At 35.5% G+C, this 18,746-nt stretch overlaps 1 protein-coding gene across 2 annotated transcripts in view; it reads right to left on the bottom strand.

Moving 5' to 3' along the window:
- Positions 1 to 2,525: 2,525 nt before the first annotated feature.
- LOC107741158 (ubiquitin-like protein 3) overlaps positions 2,526 to 18,746 on the bottom strand; it is a 21,010-nt gene continuing 4,789 nt past the window's right edge. For both annotated transcript variants that reach the window (XM_016553766.1, XM_016553767.1), the window contains exons 3-6: positions 8,508 to 8,616; positions 6,683 to 6,769; positions 5,508 to 5,585; positions 2,526 to 4,276 (exon numbers count right to left, since the gene is read on the bottom strand). In XM_016553766.1, coding sequence (XP_016409252.1) covers positions 4,224 to 4,276; positions 5,508 to 5,585; positions 6,683 to 6,769; positions 8,508 to 8,616 — 327 coding nt within the window. In that variant the 3' untranslated portion in view covers positions 2,526 to 4,223. The remainder of the gene's footprint in view (positions 4,277 to 5,507; positions 5,586 to 6,682; positions 6,770 to 8,507; positions 8,617 to 18,746) is intronic.

Below are 18,746 nucleotides of genomic sequence, written 5' to 3'. Positions count from 1 at the left end.
CGACTAGTCACAATGACAATTAGAGATATCTGCAATTATAATTGCCCTAGTAAGAAATCGGATTAAAGATATCTCTAAATATTTTATGACTAGTCAAAACTCCATTTAAGATATCTGTAATTCACGGAGAGAAAAGCTACTGGATGAAGTGCTTCAGGGATTTTTAAATAATATCTGGAGGCAGCCTTATGTGGTAAAAGGTCTCCAGCGTGCATGTATGTATAGCGGCTGATTTTAAAAAGATTACAATTTAATAAAAGTTTAACTGGCATTGATTACATTTATTAGTAGGTTACATTACGTTGTGTATGGATTCAGGTTTACTTGTGTCGTTATGGCAGCTTGTTTCCACCATGGAATAAAAAATAAAAGTAATTTGAAGCTTTTTATCTTACAATTCTGACTTTTTTCTCAGAATTGCGAGATATAAACAATGCGAGTTATAAACTTTATAACTCACAATTCTTTGCATTGTGTTTAGCGGTATCTTGCAATTCTGAGAAAAAATTCAGAATTGAGGAATAAAAAGTCGCTACCAGCTACATTTTTATTTCCATACTTTTGAATTACTTCTGTATAAACCAGTTTAAAATTACCCAAAGACGCAGGACCTTTATTATATGCTAACTGAGTTAGCGACGTACGAAGAACGGGCCCCTGGTGTCTGTGCTACGAATAGCAAATGCACAGGGCCACTCATACAGGTTTGGAACGACATGAGGGTGAGTAAACGATGACAGGATTTTCATTTTTGGGTGAACTATGCCTTTAAAGCCTTTTCTACCTGTGCCACACAGCTGACTATCATTACCATCTATTACGTGCCCCGTTTCGTGGTTTACTCCAGTTCTAACATCCTAAACGCTCAGAGGAACAGCAGTCAGAAGATCAGCCTGGTCATGTTCTACAGTCTGCTTCCACCTGTAGTGAACCCCTTCATCTACTGCATCAGGATCAAAGAAATCAGACAGTTCTTTATCAAATGGTGTGTCCACAGAAACAGGATCATCAGTAGGTCGTTAACTGTTTCTAAATAAGATGATTTGCCTGTTAAGTTGTTCTTATGCACCTTATTCTTTTGCATAATAATAATAATAATATGTAGGCTATTATAAAAATGTGGAAGGCCATTTATTACTCACTGAATGGATCAATAAGCAAGATATAAATTACAGTATATGATTAGACCTCAATGTTCATTTTAAAAAAAGAACAAAACATATGGAAAGTTGACATGTCCTGTGGTTTGACAAGCTGTACAGTAAAACTATTTTTTAAATACTTATTATTCATGACGTTTGTTTATGACATAAATAATTAAAAGACTACATGAAATATTTATAATTTTAAAAATGAATTTGTTACACTGCCAGGATTATGCATAATTTATTGCCTATTATATATTTTAATTAGAAATAAATCATAAATCCCCTCAAGTGTCCACCATCGATTAATATTTAATGGAAAAAGCTTAAAATGACCGTAATTTGAGAGATTGCTATTAATATGCTGTTATTACGTTTATTTAGTTTAGGGTGGTGCTTACCGGTTTCATCAGTGTTTCAAATAAATTAAAAAGCATATATCTGGTGCTTCTTTTTTTTCGCTTAAAGTAATTAAAATTATCAAAATCTTATCAAACTGGTAAATTCCGAGGAGTGGCCACTTTATTAAAATAAAGTAAGTTAATATTAACTGATGCACAAGTTCTGCTGAGCAGAGAAAAAAAGGATTCTTACCGCGTGTAGTTTGAGAAACGCGCGCAGGAAGTTGCTTTGTGTCGAAGGCCTTGATGTGTGCTCTTCATGTTTATTGTTAGCCATTTAAATACATTATTACATCCATGTTTTATATTACTATAAATCGTGCGTCTTGTATTTTTCCCGGCATTAGATTAAAATAAAGTCCCTAACAAGTGTTTTTTAAATTAGATCAAAACTTGTTTTCGACTAGGTGTTGCTTGGTACTTGGCCACTAAACAAGTCAAGTCTAAATTTAGTTATATTTTTCTTATCTTAATTTATGCACAAAAATGAAAATGAGCAAGTTTAACAATAATAAATAAATATAATATAAACCAATAAAACTGATGTGATTTGTGCAAATAGATGTGTGTAATTATCAGTTTATCCACGAGATGGCGCAATAAGATCACAATTAGAGAAGTATTTGAGGTTCACCTATATGCTTCCATACATGATAACGGAGATTTTGGAAAGGCTGTTATGACCAGATGACTGATGACTCATGACTAGTACTAAAATACTAGTAATAAATACACGATTTAAATGATTTTTTAAATAAATCTCCTATGTTCACCTAAGCTGCATATTGTTTATATGCTGAATTTATGAAAATACAGTAAACTAATACTGTGAAATATAAAATATGCAGAATACACATTATATACGTGTGTGTTTTCTCAAGTGTCGTAAAAAGAATATAAATATAGAATATAAATGTGGCCCTCTCAAACTCACTATAAACAATCTGAAAGTGAACACAGCAAGCAATAACCATTTCACTTCAGTATTCTGGATTCTTTATTCAGTTTATATATGTATTTCCATTTGTAGTTTAGAGAATGAGAAGCATTGGTTTATTTACAATTATCTTTTTAAAAACTTCAGCTCTGTACAGATTTTAACCCTGATAAGGACCAATATTTTTCAGACCTAGTGCGGTGTTAAAAAGCAGAAAGCAAAGACCACATAAAAAGAGAAAGGAAGTCAAAAATAAAACATCAAATTATGAACATTTGATTTTAAAAAAAAAAAAGAGAGAGAGAGAAGAAAACAGTTATTTCTTCAGCCATTAGAGAGGGATTTTCTGCTGTTAAAGTATATGAAATTGTCAGCGTCTCACTGCTCCAAATGCTAATGTGCTAACTGTTTTTAGACTATCATACACTAGACACCAATATATATCAACAATCTATAGTTATGTTCTCTATAAGATTCATATTAAATACACTCTACACATATGTAACCTTCGAATACAATTCCCATTTGGAAAAATATTAAAAGGGGAGGAGGGGAAAGAAAAAATTACACATATTTAGAAACGAAACAGCTCATGTTTCTGTGTTGTGCAAACAAATTTTATATCTAACAAGGAAGGGGAAATAGAAACCAAGTCAAACTTCATTCCATAGTTATCTTCTGGCTCCAAACGCAAGCATTAATTTACACCACTACACTTAGAAAATAAAGGGATAAATCTTATTACCCTTCCTGAAAGAGAGCAGCTCAGATCTATCTTAAGAGGGAAGTCGCAACACTGGTTGACTGTCAAAACACAGTCGCAAATGTTACTGTTACTCATTACGTGTATTTTAGACTTTCCCACGAGTCAATCCAACCAACTTCTGGAGATCTACCTTCCTGCAAAGTCCCGACTGTGCTTGAAACACTTCTGGCGTACAGGAACTCGATAGAGCAGGACGCTGGATCTCCAGGACCTTAACGGGGCATTTAAAACGCATGGAAATGTATAAGAAACATTTCTAAAACGTTCATCAGGCACATAAATACTTGTTCTCCTGCACTGAAATCAGACTGCGTGTGGCGATTAGCATTTGACGAAAACAAGTCCGGGAGGGTGACTGTAGCAGAGATTAATCTTGTCGGTGAAGCGTGTGCTCTTATTTCAGACGTAGGTGACGGCATGCCTTTCCACCTCCGCACCGGATCCAAGCCATTGCATCAATAAATGTGAAAAGATCGTCAGACCCTGTGTAAATTAATTTCCCCCCTCACACATCTCCCTCCTGAGAGGAAGAATCAAGGGCCTTGGCTGAGGCGACCGAGTCTCTTTTTCCTCACTGAATCATTCATGTTACTATGTGCAATAAAAAGGGCCTCCTCTGTGTGCAAACTGGCAGAAGGGGAGGTGTGTGTGTGTGTGCGCGTGTGTGTGTGTGTTTGAATGAGTTCATGGATGCGTGTGAAGATGTTAGAAAGGGTGTAAATGTCTGTGTGTGAAGGAGGGATGCATTTTATTATCAGATTTTTTTTACATCTTTTGGCTTAAATACGGACTGTGCGTAGCCGAAATGTTCTCATATCCGTGTCTCGGGTGATTTTTTTTTTTTTCCTTTCCAGGAGAAGCGAAGCTCTTGTTCTGGTCAGGTGCTCGTGGGAGTCGGGTGTGATTAGTTGTGTTTAAGCAGCATGGGCGAAGGGTGATAGGACACACTCGTTCTGAGGGATGATGGGATGTATTTACAGGATCACACAACAGTTGCTCTCTCCAGTCTTTTCCCGGTTCCTCTGACCTGTAACAAACACACAGAAACATAATACTATTGCACAGAAACAAAAAATGGTTTTATTCCAAAACTTACTGCCTACATAGACAGCATTTTAAGGCATCCCAGAAATTCTGTTCTTGAAGAGGTAGGCAACATAATTATGTTTCTTTCTAAGATGCATATTTCATTCTGCATATATTCTTTACTCAGAATTAATCTTTGGCAAGCAAGTAAATCTCATTAGATATAAAATAGCATTGTTAAAGGACTCTATTAGCAAATAATTATGTGCCATGTACTGTATTTTTATGCTTACTACAGAATTAACAAAATCAGTTTTCTTTGCATTTTCGTGTAAGATGCATGTAAAACACTCCAAATCGACCATAAATAATACATAAAATAATAAATAATTATATAAATAATGATATAAAAGACATTTTATTTCAAATAGAAATGCAAACGCAACTGAGAATATTATCTCATACACAAAAGGATTAAAAATGAACAATATATATTTAAAGCACCTTATAAGTGACAATCCCAGACTTTGTATTGTAATTGTATAGTAATTATTTTATTTTATGTGTGGTTTACTCTGTTATATTATGTATGTATTTTTTATTTTATTGTACACTGAAATATTATTATTTTAACTGGGGCTAGGTAAAAGTAAGGTTTATATATGGGTAATCCTTAAATAAAATCAAATAAAAAAATAATAATAATAGTATTAATAGTTAAAGTCCACTATTTAAATAACGTTAATTATTATTAGAATTAACCTGAGAATTATTAGAAACCAGTACCTGTTTGTCAGTAACCATTGTGTCCCTCATACCCAAATTAATAACTACAAATAGATCATTTTTTCTATGCTAAATCCATAAATCAACTGCACATCATCCGTTTCAATTTTCATGAAAATGTGCCTTCAGTTTAGCATTTGAATAAAAATGTTTTAACCTTATAAAAAGTTAAAACCCTTCACTTCTGCTAATATATCAGAATAAGCTCAACAAGCATTACATTTATCTTCCTATCTTTTAGATCAAAAATGTCATGTGACCAGGTCTTTTATATTTTGGTTAAACACTACTTTAAAAATTCCTAAAACTGAAGTAGTGCCAGAGGGTGAGAAAGATCCACATATAAACTGAACATTTTTGAACAAAGTGAAGGCTGCAGTGAGACAGGGAGCGTGTGAAACAGTGAAGGAGGAGTGTACAGAAAAGAGAGAGGGCAGAATGGTTACCTTGGGAATTTGGCTCGGGCAGCGTCTCTCTGGCAACTAAATGCATCACTGTGGTTTTTCCGAGAGGCAGTTTTAAAGCTGCAAGACATGAGAAAAAAAAGAGTGTTGGACACTAGAGAATGGACACTAGAGACTAATGCAGCTGTACATCTATGACACCAAAGTCACTTTCAAGGGGATGAAATCATAGGACAGAGGACCAGGATAACATGTAAACATTAAGCCTGTGCCTTATTGAGAGCCGTCACTGACTCTGAGAGCACTGCTGCTGCCTTCTGCCCCACAGACACACTCGGTCTTCATGCCTTCATGCTCTTGAATCAAGAAGGTGTCAGCGTGTATTATCAAAGTGACACTTTTTTGGCAAAACCTGCCTGCGTTCCATCACGTCATCAGGCGAACAGTTCAGGAATTGGAGCTTATAGTTATTCAGCCATGGGAAAAGTTTGCTCAGACAAAATATACTGACAAAACCCCTGGTTATAAGTTAAGTATATCATAGTCAAGTTTTTCACAGGTCACATATAAAAGGCCCTGTCAAATTTATAGAGAATCAAGGACTTAACAAGGATTTATTTGTGTAATATGACAAAAAAAATTTTTTTTAGATAGATCGATAGATACTCGTATACTTTCTTATACACGCATTCACAAACCCACTCAATCTTTTATTGTTGCTTGAGGAATGGCCAATCAAATTTTAAAAAGCTTCCTGTTCACGCCCAAAGAATTTCCTCTCCTCCCTGTTTTCTGTCCCTGATGACAAGTCTGCCGGCCAGTGCTTTCCTACATTCATAGACTGCTCGCTGAAAAACTCGCTGCCGCATTCTGGGAATATTTTAAGTCAGTCATCTCTATTCACAACTTGAGAATAGTAACATTTAGGTGTATTGGGACTGGGAGCTGAATTTTTGGATGTCCTTATAATCAGCTGAACAATGATAGAACTGAATCGCACTGCACCCTGGCCCGAAATAAACCAAGACAAAGCCAAAATAAATATCTGTGCCGTTATGAGTCCACTGGGACACGGCGGATTTACCTGGCAGAAAAAAAAGCTAAGCAACTTCTTATATGTCAGACCCATGATTCTGGATGAGAGGAATGATTTAATAAAAAATCAAGAGAAGCAGAGCATGTGTGATGTGATGTTAATAATGGTAATGAGGAGTCACCTCCTAGCGTCACATTGCCGTGTAGGAATCGGCCCTGGTAGATGAGGCGCAGGATGTTCGGACTGCTCACTTGCTCCTCTTCCCAGTCTGTTAAAGACAGAACAAATTTGAAAAATTCATGTTTGTGTTGTACACAAAATATGCACATTTTGTGATTACAGTGTCATCACAAAAAGAAACACAAAAGGAGAACTTTCCATAAAAATCGTAAGAAAGAGACAAAAATTAAAGTCTTACACAGAAGATAGATAGTCATCCAAGTTAGGAATGACATGAGGGTGAGGAAATGATGACAGTATTTTTCTTTTTGGGTGAACTGTTCCCTAGAAACACACTTTTCTACTAGTCTGCATTTTTCCATGTTACCGCTTCCCAAGTTTTTCACTCTTTTCTCTCTCCATTCATTCGTCTCTTTCTCACTCTTGACTCAATCAGTCACAAGACTCAAGTGAGGGTCATTCTGTGTCCTCATGAGGTCGAGCTCCGCTGTGCTCGTCTGCTATGAATAAAACTCTGATTCAATCCCGGACCACCCCGATGGAGTTTACGAACTGTACAACAAAGAAGGCCTTTCTTTTTCCTTGCTTTTTCATCAATGTTCTTTTTGACATAATTAAAGGCTGATGACTTTCATAAGAGCTATTCAAAGCAAGAAATTTAAATAAAATTACAATAAACTTCAACTTAACTAAACCCTGGATTTCTTTAGAGGACAAATAAGGACAAGAAACAGCAATAAAAATATCATTCCTGCTAAAAAAAACAAAACAAAAAAAAGCCTAAACCAGCCTAATTTGGTTTGCTGGTCTCCAACTCCTCTAATACCAGCAAAAACAGAAACGTTTTTTTTTTTTTTGAAAGAAAGAAAGAAAGAAATTTATATTTTTATTCAGCAATGATGCATCAAAATGACCAAAAGTGACACTAAAGAAGACTAGATAAATAACTTTCTATTCATAAAAGAATCCTGGAAAATATGCATCACAGTTTCAGCATTACTCAAATATTACTCCTGCCAGGTTTTCCAACAAAGATTATTCTTGAGCACCACATCAGCATGTTAGAATGATTTCTGAAGGATCGCAAGACACTAAAGACTGGAGTAATGGCTGCTGAAAACAGCTCTTTTATATGTAATAATACTTTAGAACGTTACTGTTTTAACTGTATTTTTGATCAAATAAATGCACCCATGGTAAGAGATTTTCAAAAACATTTAAAATAACTTACCGACCCCAAACTTTTGAACAGTAGTGTATATATCAAAACACCATGGTATTATCATCACTGCACCATAGTATCACCACAGTATGTTTGAGAGGTCAATTAAATGGAAAAATGCTAAACTTGAGCTTGTGGCCACTTCGCTAAAAGCACTTGTCGTCTCAGATAGGCTGCCAAGGCACAGTGCAGAAACAGATGAAAGAGGAGTCTGGATACCATCTGCTCTTCCCTAAAAATGTATAATAACCTATAACTGTATCTGTGGAATATTTGAATGAAGACCTCAGACACATGCGGAGAGATGGCCAGACAGATGTATAAACACACAAACTCAGACGCTCTGGTTTCACCCTTCAGTACTGTCATTGACTTTAGGTCAGCGCACAGTGAGTGGAATCTAGCTCTGCGCAGGATTACCACTCAGTCAGACTCAGATTTGTCTGCGGCACAGATTATCTGAACACAGAAAAAGGTTGTAAAGAGGAACCTACTCAACGCTAGGAAACAATAGCCTGAAAATCCTTCACACGAGCCAATGGTTTCAGTCTATTGATGGGACGCATTAAAAAAAATGTGTTTTAAGATGTGAATCATCACGCACCCATTGGCCAGTTGTCGTACACGTGCTTGGCGATGTCGGCCGCAGAGTCGTTTGGCGAGAACAGGAACTCTTTTGTTTTTCCACTCACCAAGATGAGCCTCATGTTGATCTGAAACACAAACACAAACAATAGAGCCATTAGAAGCTCGGTCAGTATCCACCCCACACTTCCTCAACATCGACACGAAACAGCATTTGCAGAACGTTTTAACTCTGTAGTGTGACGTATTTACGAGTTTCATACCAGAATAGAGCCAGAACTGAATGATAGTTTGTTAAAACAATGCGTAAATAGCTATTATACTACTGGGAAGCTGTGCAGACATAAGAGAGAAAGATCTGCAAATTTTTACAGAATTAAAAAAACTGCCAGTCACAAAGCTTTGCAATCTCATGACCCTTGCATATTCATTTATAAAAAATATGTTGATGAATTTATTTATGCTTTAACTACCAGTAAGAGTGTAGTGTTCTCAGCTTATCATGTTTAAATGCATTCCAGAAATCAAAATAAATGCAAAAGAAAACAGTAGTTTACATTGAGGGGAAAATTAAGATTAAAATACATTTCTAAAGACAATGAAAACAAACATAAATAATGTGAAACAATCAGAAATAAATGAAGGAAGTAGGATTAACTTTAATTTCATATTGGATTTAGGATCACGTTGGAAAAAAATCTTAATTATTTAACAGCACAAACTTGACAAAAAAGATTTTTGTGAGCAACACTATTGTGATTTTTTTACATACCAGCCATTACCATGGAAAGTTTCAAATCAAATTTGCACCCATAATACAATTATATAATTAAATTATATTTAATAACTTAATTGTGGATCTTCCAGCAATTATTTTAAATTAAACGGTATTCGGCCTTTGGCCCAGTGTTTCATTTTGTTCGGCTTCAGCCAAGAATTTTCATTTCGGTGCATCCCTAATTTTTTTCATACATTTTTCATGTCCTTGCTGTGTCCTTCCTTTGATGACTGTGAACCACCAGTCATTCGATCAGCACAATTATGCTGTTTGTACAAGTACCCAAGCAATATAAAATTGCAAAACGTCCATTATCATATTCATTCACATCGCAGAGTGTCGCCCATTAAAAACAAGAGTAGGAGGCATCAAGCTGAGAGACAGGGCCCGGGGCAATCCATGTCCAATGCACGTGTGTTACTAGAGTCTCTGACATCAGAGGATCCAGTATTAAGCTCCTCCCACTATACACACGCACACACTGCCAGCTGCAGTGATGTAAAAGAGTGAAAACCACCAGATGGAAACAAAGATCCTCCTAAGCACTTTACAGATTCAGATTAGAGCCAGAACCAAGCCTGCTCCCTCAAACCCCTCATCCAGAGATCACAACACACACACAATCTTAAGACTCCATCTAAGCATAGAGTATCAGTCAACAAACAGCCGCACACAAGCATGCACTTGCCCCAATAATGGTTGGATGATCACGTAGACATACACATGAAAAATCTAATTTAGGTTCGGATTAGTATGTGGCTATTTTATGAAGCCACTGCACAGGAGGGATATACCAGAGAAAATCTACTTATCACAGTATTTCTGGACACATTTTTGCCAATTCACTCCTCTGTTTCCAGAGTTTTTAACAGATGTAGGCTGATTTCTATGTCGGAAAACAGGAAATTAATGCAAAGTGCAACAGAAGGCTCATTTCCTCAAATTAGTATTTATATCCTCCAAATGTAAAGAAAAGACAACAAACATTCTGGTGATATTTTTGGAAATAGGTCAAATATACACTACCATTCAAATGTTTGGGGTTCTTAAAATTAATACTTTTATTCAACAAAGGCACATTAATTTGAGAAATGTATAATGTTACAAAATATTTCCACAGAAATATTCATCAGCAGAACTGTTTTCAACACTGACAATGAGAAGAAATATTTCTTCATCACCAAGTCATCATATTAGAATGATTTTTTTGAAGGGTTATGAGACTATAAATACTGGAATAAATTACAATACATTATAATATATTGAAATAGAAAACTGTTAAGCCTATATTAAATTCTAACAATATTTCACATTATTACGGATTTTAATGCATTTTTTTGCCAAATTTTGGATGGATATATCAAAAGAAATATTACTTAATGTAATGATAGTACCAGTATTAATAATAAAATTATTATTAAAACGTTATTTTTAAAGGTATATTTACCAAAAAAATTATTTACCAAAATGTATTTAGCAGAAATATATAACATATTTCATAGGGCCTCAAAAATGTAACTTTTGTTGAACTTTTAAAAAATTGCTATTTAATATTGTAAATTTCATAATTTCAATTAATTTGACATGCTTCTTTATTAATAAAATTTAATTTAACCATTAAAGTAGAATCTAGATAAATTAAAATGAAAAAAAATAAATCTAGAAATATTAAAATGGAAAAAATGGAATTTGGAAAAAATAAATAAAACGGATTTCATAGGGCCTTATATTAATTACCCATTTAATTATATTATATACTACCAATAGCAAATGAAATTAGTGAAAATTTAATAAAAACCTTTTTAACACAAAACTGTTGTGAACATTATGACAAAAAAATGTGTGACTTTGCATATTTATTAATAAAAAAAAACTCTGAATCAACTGTACTTTTCAGATGACATATTGCCAAGCAAATTCTCAATGGACAAAATACAATACAACCCTGCATTTTTTTCTTTCACGAATATCTTGTTCACTTAAAATACATGGCATTTGGAAGTCAAATGGATTGTTGTTTCATATTGACCCATCTCCCCACCCCTGGTTATGAAGATACAATACTTCCTTCAAAAGTAAAAAGGCATGTGTCATTCTCCTGCACGGACTCGCTCAACGAGCTGGCAATCAGCAGCTAGCGGTTCATCAAAAACATCAGGATGGCCGTTCTAACGCAAAGGAACACCTCCTAGTTTCCATAGAGATGGTAACCGTGGCAGCGGCTCCTCTGTGAGAGCGCTGACCTGAATCACCTGCAGGCAGAGTCTTTCTTCATCTGTCTCTTCCTCTCTCGCTCATCTTTCATTATGTCACTCCATCTTTGTGTAACGATGGCATATCATCTTCACCTGGTGAATGCCGAGCAGACGCTGATTTAAACAATGTTTCCAGACGTACGCAGAAAGGAGGAAAAGCTCTAACAGCAGAAATATGTGTTATGCTGAGATACGTCTGTTCGAAACATTCCATCTCCTTGGTGAGCAGACGAAATCTCACTATGACGTAATACGGCATGCAGAGATGCAGAAAACATCCGCTGGGGAATAATTACATAGGCGAGGGTGACGTTGGCACTGGTTATACCCAGTGGCAGGTGCTTCCCTCTCTGTAGTTGCTATGCCAAACATTATTACACTACTCAACAGCCATCTCTGCTACTGCATCCCTACAAAATATTTTCACCAATCCCAGCCAAGGAAGCCTGGATCCCCGCAACCAAGCCTTCAGGGGGAACATTTGATGTAATCACCCCACAGCGCTCTCCTGCACACACAAACACACTTTCCTAGGGGCACGGATGACACGTAACACGTAATTTATACACTAATAAATATAAAGCTTACACACATATATATATATACACACACATAAAAATATATATTTTTTAAAAACATGAAAAAATACAAATATTAAACTAGCACTTATTTTATACACTCTCTATATATATAATATAAAATTCAATCCATAAATGTAAAATATATATAAATTAGTGGCAACTTAGTGGTATTTATATATAAAACAACTTTAAATAAAATATAAATAAAAATATAGCTTAAAAAAAAGAGTTCAAGATGCAAAAGCCTCTAAGTGGCATTTGAAATGTTCTTCTAAAATGAGCATTTTCATCAGGCTCCTATGTGTAGGTTCAGTAATTTCACTTAAAATTTCCATAATGGAAATGAATAGGCGTAATAGTAGTGAAATAACTGAACATAAGCATAGAAACCTGATAAAAAAAGCTAATTTTAGAAGAAAATTTCAACTGCCATTTAGAGGCTTTTGCATCTGAACTCTTCACACACACACACACACACACGTATGTATGTATGTATATATATATATATATATGTAGGAGTTGCAAAAGCCTCAAAATAAAGGCTAAATATTGCTTTATTGGTATACTATTACTAGTATATGTTGATATTACGCTCATGGACTTTAGTAGATAACATATGTTCACTGCAAAATTGTGATGAATAATATTGAATTGTGACACCTGTATTGTGATATGGCACTGGAAGGTGCTTGTCGATGCCAAATAACACTTGCAGTAGTCTTTCCAGAGCTGACTTGTTGAAAACAGATATGTCATCCAGAGCAGGTGATTCAGATTTGCTTCAGTTAAAGACAGAGCAAGAAATACTAGAGATTTTTCTGGCGGTTGCAGTTTTTGGGTATCACAAGTTTAGCAGGAGATTCTGTTTGAGAGGGATAAACAACCCGGTGCTTCTGCCAAGAAACATGGAGTGAGAGAGAGAGAGAGATGCTGACAGTAATGAGTGTATCAGACAGTACGTCTGAACTAAAAGCAGCCACAACAAATGCTGACCACAGTGGATGTGACACGTCGACCGGCTTTGCCCATCTCAGAATAGAGGTTTGCCAGATTGTTCTGGGAATGACATTTATGCAATAGGGGACAAACACACACTCACAGCACTTACGCAACCGCACATAAATGAAAACAATATTAGATACGATGCCTCCAGCAGGGATTTGTCCGTTTTGAACGGAGAGGAAATTAGTGAGTTCTATGGTGGGATTGGCTATGTCTGCATAAGCTGGTTAAAGAACACTGACATGACGTTCTAAAACAAAAAAAAGTCAGCTAAAACACGCCTGACTGACAGAAAGAGCCATTAGTATTGCAAACACACAAGCCTAATGCACACTTGATTTCATTTCCATGTTCAACATTAGGGCTCTGTCTTATCAACAAACCCATGACTTATTCTAGTTTACACTACAAAATTCTTCAAGCCACTGAATCACGAAATTGCTTCAAAATTCTATTTATTTATAGCTATATGTGGGGCCACAGCAATAGGAAAAAGAAAAATCTAGAGGAAAAAACAAGGAGAAAGCCAAGTAGCCCAGGAATAACAACAATATTATAGTGCTGTTTATTAGCAGAAATACCAATGATGTTCCATGCTGGCTTAAAATATCATTATGGCCTTATTATACTGTAAAATTTGCATTTAATGTGAAGACAAAAAAAAAAGTAAACTGTAGAGTATTCTAATAGTACATTTGCCAAATCAGCTAAGCTTAATAATACAGAATTGCTTACAATAAAAAAATAAATTTCATTTATATACATATAGATATATAGAGAGAGAATATAAATGATAATAATCATTGTTATTTTATAACAATTATTTTAATTTTTCATGTTTTGTTAAACCTAAAAACATTTCACAAAAGGATATGGCAAAGAATTTATTTCTAAGGAGTAAGTTTTTAAACTGAAATAATAGCCATAAATTATGCAGCTGTAATTTTACTTAATGGTACATATAAATTCATAACACTTTTTTGGAAAACATTCATCAGTTTTGACTGTTTTTTAGTTTTTCAGTTTTTTAATCTCACCTTCCTTAGCCAGCTATTGTAGATTACTGTACCAAAGTGGCATATTTAAAGGGGTCATATGACGTTGCTAAAAATAACATTATTTTGTGTATTTGGTGTAATGAAATGTGTTTATGCGGTTTAAGGTTAAAAAAACACATTATTTTCCACATACTGTGCATTATTGTTTCTCCTCTATGCCCCGCCTTTCTGAAACGCGTCGATTTTTACAAAGCTCATCGGTCTGAAAAAGCGAGGTGTGCTCTGATTGGCCAGCTATCCAATGCGTTGTGATTGGCCGGGGGCGTGTTAGAACGAGCCGTTTTAGGTAGGCGTGGTTGACTCTTAACTTTTATAAAGAATATCTCTTTGGATTTGAGACTTTAGTCTTTGCAACTTTACAGATCTTCTTTATGCACCAAGTGCTTGTAACACTTCAAAGAGAAAGGAAAAATTGAAATCGAATCATATGACCCCTTTAAATGAGCAGAATCTGCAACAGTGTTCAATGCATCACAGAAAATCAGTGTTTATGCTTGCAAGTCTAAAAAACGTGTGAATGAATGCATAATGTCAGAACATCCTAATTGCTGAATCCTGCTAATGCGACGGATACAAATAATTTGTTTTATTCAAAGCGTCCTCAGATAAACTAATCATATAAATATCATGACATTTAGAAAAGGGCTCTGAACAAAAGCTGTAACCTTGAGAGATCTTTAGAAAAACTGATTTAAGCATGACGTAATCAGTCAGAACAACAGATAAATGAAGAATCCACACAGAATTGAAAAAATATGATCACACTGCTCAACAAAAGATGATCATTTTCTCTTTCTGTGTCCTGAAAATCCATTTCAGTCTGGCACAAAACTCATTCATTCTACTCGATGGATTCAGAGTCTGCTTCTGTGTGTGAATTCGCCCTCAGTCATAAACAGAGGAGACAGAAAAAGGAAGCCATCCATCTTCCTCCTGACAGCACAATGTTGGTTCAGATGGAGTCATCTCTGTCTCTGTCTCCAGGAGTCTGTGATGTAGTTGAGACAGAGGTGGTTTTGAGGACTGTGATCACACTCACTCATCTCTCCTTCATCAGTCGGGGCGTGAGCGGGATTTCGCCCGCATATCTTGAGGAAGTGTGAAGCCTGAGCTTTTTAGAGGATCTCATTCCAGAAATGGAAGTGTTGTTTCTTTCCTCAGTTTGAAATTGCGGTAAACCGTACCAACTGACTAAACTGGATGCTTTAAACCAACAGTCAATGAATCACAACTAACCCCATTTACTTCCTTAATGCGTGTTCCTGGTGTTTTTGTCAAAGTGCATGTCGTTCCAAAGAAAAAAATTGTCTTTATAGTCTTTCTTCTACTATAATGCACTTTATGCACTTTTGTTGTGGCTGCTTTTAGTTCATAATATTCAAAAGTTTGGTGTTAGTCAAATTTGGGGTCAGTAAGTTTTTAAAAAAGAAATAAGTATGTTTATTCAGCAAGGACACATTAAACTGATCAAAAAATGTATTAAAATTAACAGACATTTATAATGATGTTACAAAATGTTTTTATTTCAAGTAAATACTGTTATTTTCTATTCTATTCAAGAATCCTAAAAAAAAGATAGCATGGTTTCCACAAAATATTAAGTAAAATATTATTATTGATAATAATAAGAAATATTTCTTGAGCACCAAATGATTTCTGGCCATGTGACACTAAAGACTGTTAAAAATGGCTACTTAAAATTCACAGAAATAGTTTACATTTTAAAATATATTATTTTAAATTTTAATAATATTTTACAATATTACTGATTGTACTGTATCTTTAATCGAATAAATGCAGCTCTAATGAGCATAATACTTTCCAAAAAAAAATTTTTATAGTAATTTTCGAATAGTAGTGTAGTGTTTTTTTTTTCAGATGACATGAGTAAAACCTTACTTTTTAACCCAATCACAATCCAATCAATTCCCAATGAAATGAAGTCCCGCCCTACTGAATATCGTTCTTCACTTAGAAATATGTCACACTGTAGAAGTAAAAGGGATTCTGAATGCCATTTCCTTTCTACTTTAATTACGTAATTGAGAAACCCAGAATTTTATCCATAAAATGATTCTGGTATGAAAATACTTGGGTGTAACTTATACAAGTTTCTTTTAGGAGCCATTTTTACAATGTTTCAAACCTTTATATTTATTTATTTTTTTCCAAGAGGACAAATACAGGAAAACAAAGTATCAATTTCAGGTTCCATCAGGCAAGGTACAGCCTGTACAATCCAGTTTTTTATTTCTCAACATGAGACAGAACAGGTTGGTCAACTTTGCAATAGCGATCCGATTCTTTCTCTGGTGAGAAAGTTAAAACCGCTGAATACGGTAAACCACCCATTGTTTGCGTGGGGGATTTGCATAGATATTCAACATTACAGGTCACCTTGACCTCTTTCTGAACAGAAGATGAAATGGTCTGGCCTGTTTGCATTAGCAGGGGTTAAAGCAATGAACATGTCCAAAATGACAGATTGAAATGCATGGGAATGGAAGGATAAATGTCTCACTTCAGCCAGAGCCAAAAGCACAATCACAATCGGCATGTTTGATAATAGCTAGCTCATTCAGCTACTAGTCTCTAGGCAGAGCTGCTAAATGAATAGATTCCAGTCCACAAAATGATTTCTGTTTCATATAAAAGCTCCTTCGTGATATTGGGCAGATTGTTTCGGGAGACCCGGCCATTCATTATTATGTGATATCTTTCAGATGTGTGTCAGACTCTTAAATTCTCATTATGAAGAGTGCGGCACAGGAGAAAGAGATAACAGCATTAAATGACATGAGATCTGAGAATTAGATGGCACATTTAGACATGGGAAATTAAACTGCGAGAGGGGCTGTAGAGGAATTGTAAAGCTCCCTGTCTATCTCCAAGACCTCTGTGGATGCCACGATTTTATGCAGGAATCTGAGACTCGCAGTCATGGGCGTGCGCACACACATGGGCAAATATGCCATGTACAAGCAACACAAAAGGAGGCTGGATGTTCTCTGCATGAGTTGATGTGCAGTAGGTTGAATATAAAGTGATTGATTTTGCTCTCAGCTGCATTTGCCTCGTCATGCTCATAACAAAGCGAGGAATGGAGGAAAAGAGCATGTGAAGTATTTACCAGAATATGTCAGACATGGACAGACTGGATGGATGGATAGATAATTAGACATAACTGGATGGATGGATGGATGGATGGATGGATGGATGGACGGACGGATGGACATAACTGGATAACTGAATGAATAGATAGATAGATAAATTGTAACTTGATCCATCAGTTCATCAGCAGAAAAGGAAAGTTGAGGTGAAACAGATTTATTACATTTTGATAAAATATTGGACAAACTTTTTCTTTGCGTTAGAATAACATGCAATGATACATTTTTCACAATAAGACCAGGAACAACCCTTTAAGAAGGTAAAGGGTGATGTCATGTTGACTTTAATATGCGATATTTTTAATATGAGATATTTTTAATGAGGCTTGCCTTTGCTCTATTGTGGCTTTACTTTCTCTTAATGCTTATAATGCTTTATTGAACATAATGTTCCTTAATAATCGTTGCCATTTATCTGAACGGACAAGCATGAAAGCTCTGGTTACGGATGTCGGTTATTCAAAACTTCCTATAAAACCACATATGACGCATAACCACAAAGTGCCAAAAACTTTCCACACTTCCTTAATGGATTTTTTTCCCATGATAGACCAGTCTCAATCGCTACATTAAGAGTGATTATTTTGCAATCATTTCCTCAAAATGTCTTGAACGTCCTTTACTCCCATTATCTCGCTCTTGGTCTTCTCCCCGACTCACTTGAGCGAATCACAAGGTGGCCATTAGCACCAGGAAGCTAGTTTTAGCTTCCGTATTTAATCACAACCACAGCACCCCAGCAGCTGCAGTCTCAGCCTGTCTGGATGCCCTATCAGCAGTCCTGAAGGACAATCACTCACACAGACATACTCACATGCACTCATCCGGCCCAAACGATGAATCTCACCGGATGGGAAAACAAGGGCTTGGGTGATAATATCACTGAAATCAATACAAGCCCGTCTGATGACGTGCCAATTACAATCACATAAGTGGACATGGCTTCACACTGGTGGTAATAAATGTGGAGTCTGTGAATGATTCATCTTTGTACAAACTTTCCTGCTCTTGAGGCTAATTACACACCTTCAATAAACACATTAGCAATGCACGTTTAGTTGGGTTAAATAAACACAAACCTAGAACTCTGACATTTCTAGTACTGAAACAAGATTCTTTTCAGGTGCTTTAAGGATAATGTCACACATCTTGAAAGTCGCAATGCTAGATGATCTCTGTAAGTTAGACACATGCTACAGAACGCAGCTTGGTCAGAAAATATGACAAGATTTCTGCTTCATGAGAATAATTATGCAATTATGGCTTGGGCTATTCTACATACTCTATGTACTGTGTATATATATATATTCTGAATTTGCAAAAAAATTCCTGAATTAAATAGAAAACCTATGAATGTTTTTCAAATCAATTCATTGTATACTAAAAAAATTCACAAATTTTATAAACACACACA

This window comes from Sinocyclocheilus rhinocerous, unplaced genomic scaffold (assembly GCF_001515625.1).
Source record: "Sinocyclocheilus rhinocerous isolate Xijiao unplaced genomic scaffold, SAMN03320098_v1.1 scaffold1307, whole genome shotgun sequence".
NCBI lineage: Eukaryota > Metazoa > Chordata > Actinopteri > Cypriniformes > Cyprinidae > Sinocyclocheilus > Sinocyclocheilus rhinocerous.
The sequence above is the reverse complement of the archived record's forward strand: the minus strand, read 5'-3'. Positions and strand labels throughout refer to the sequence as shown.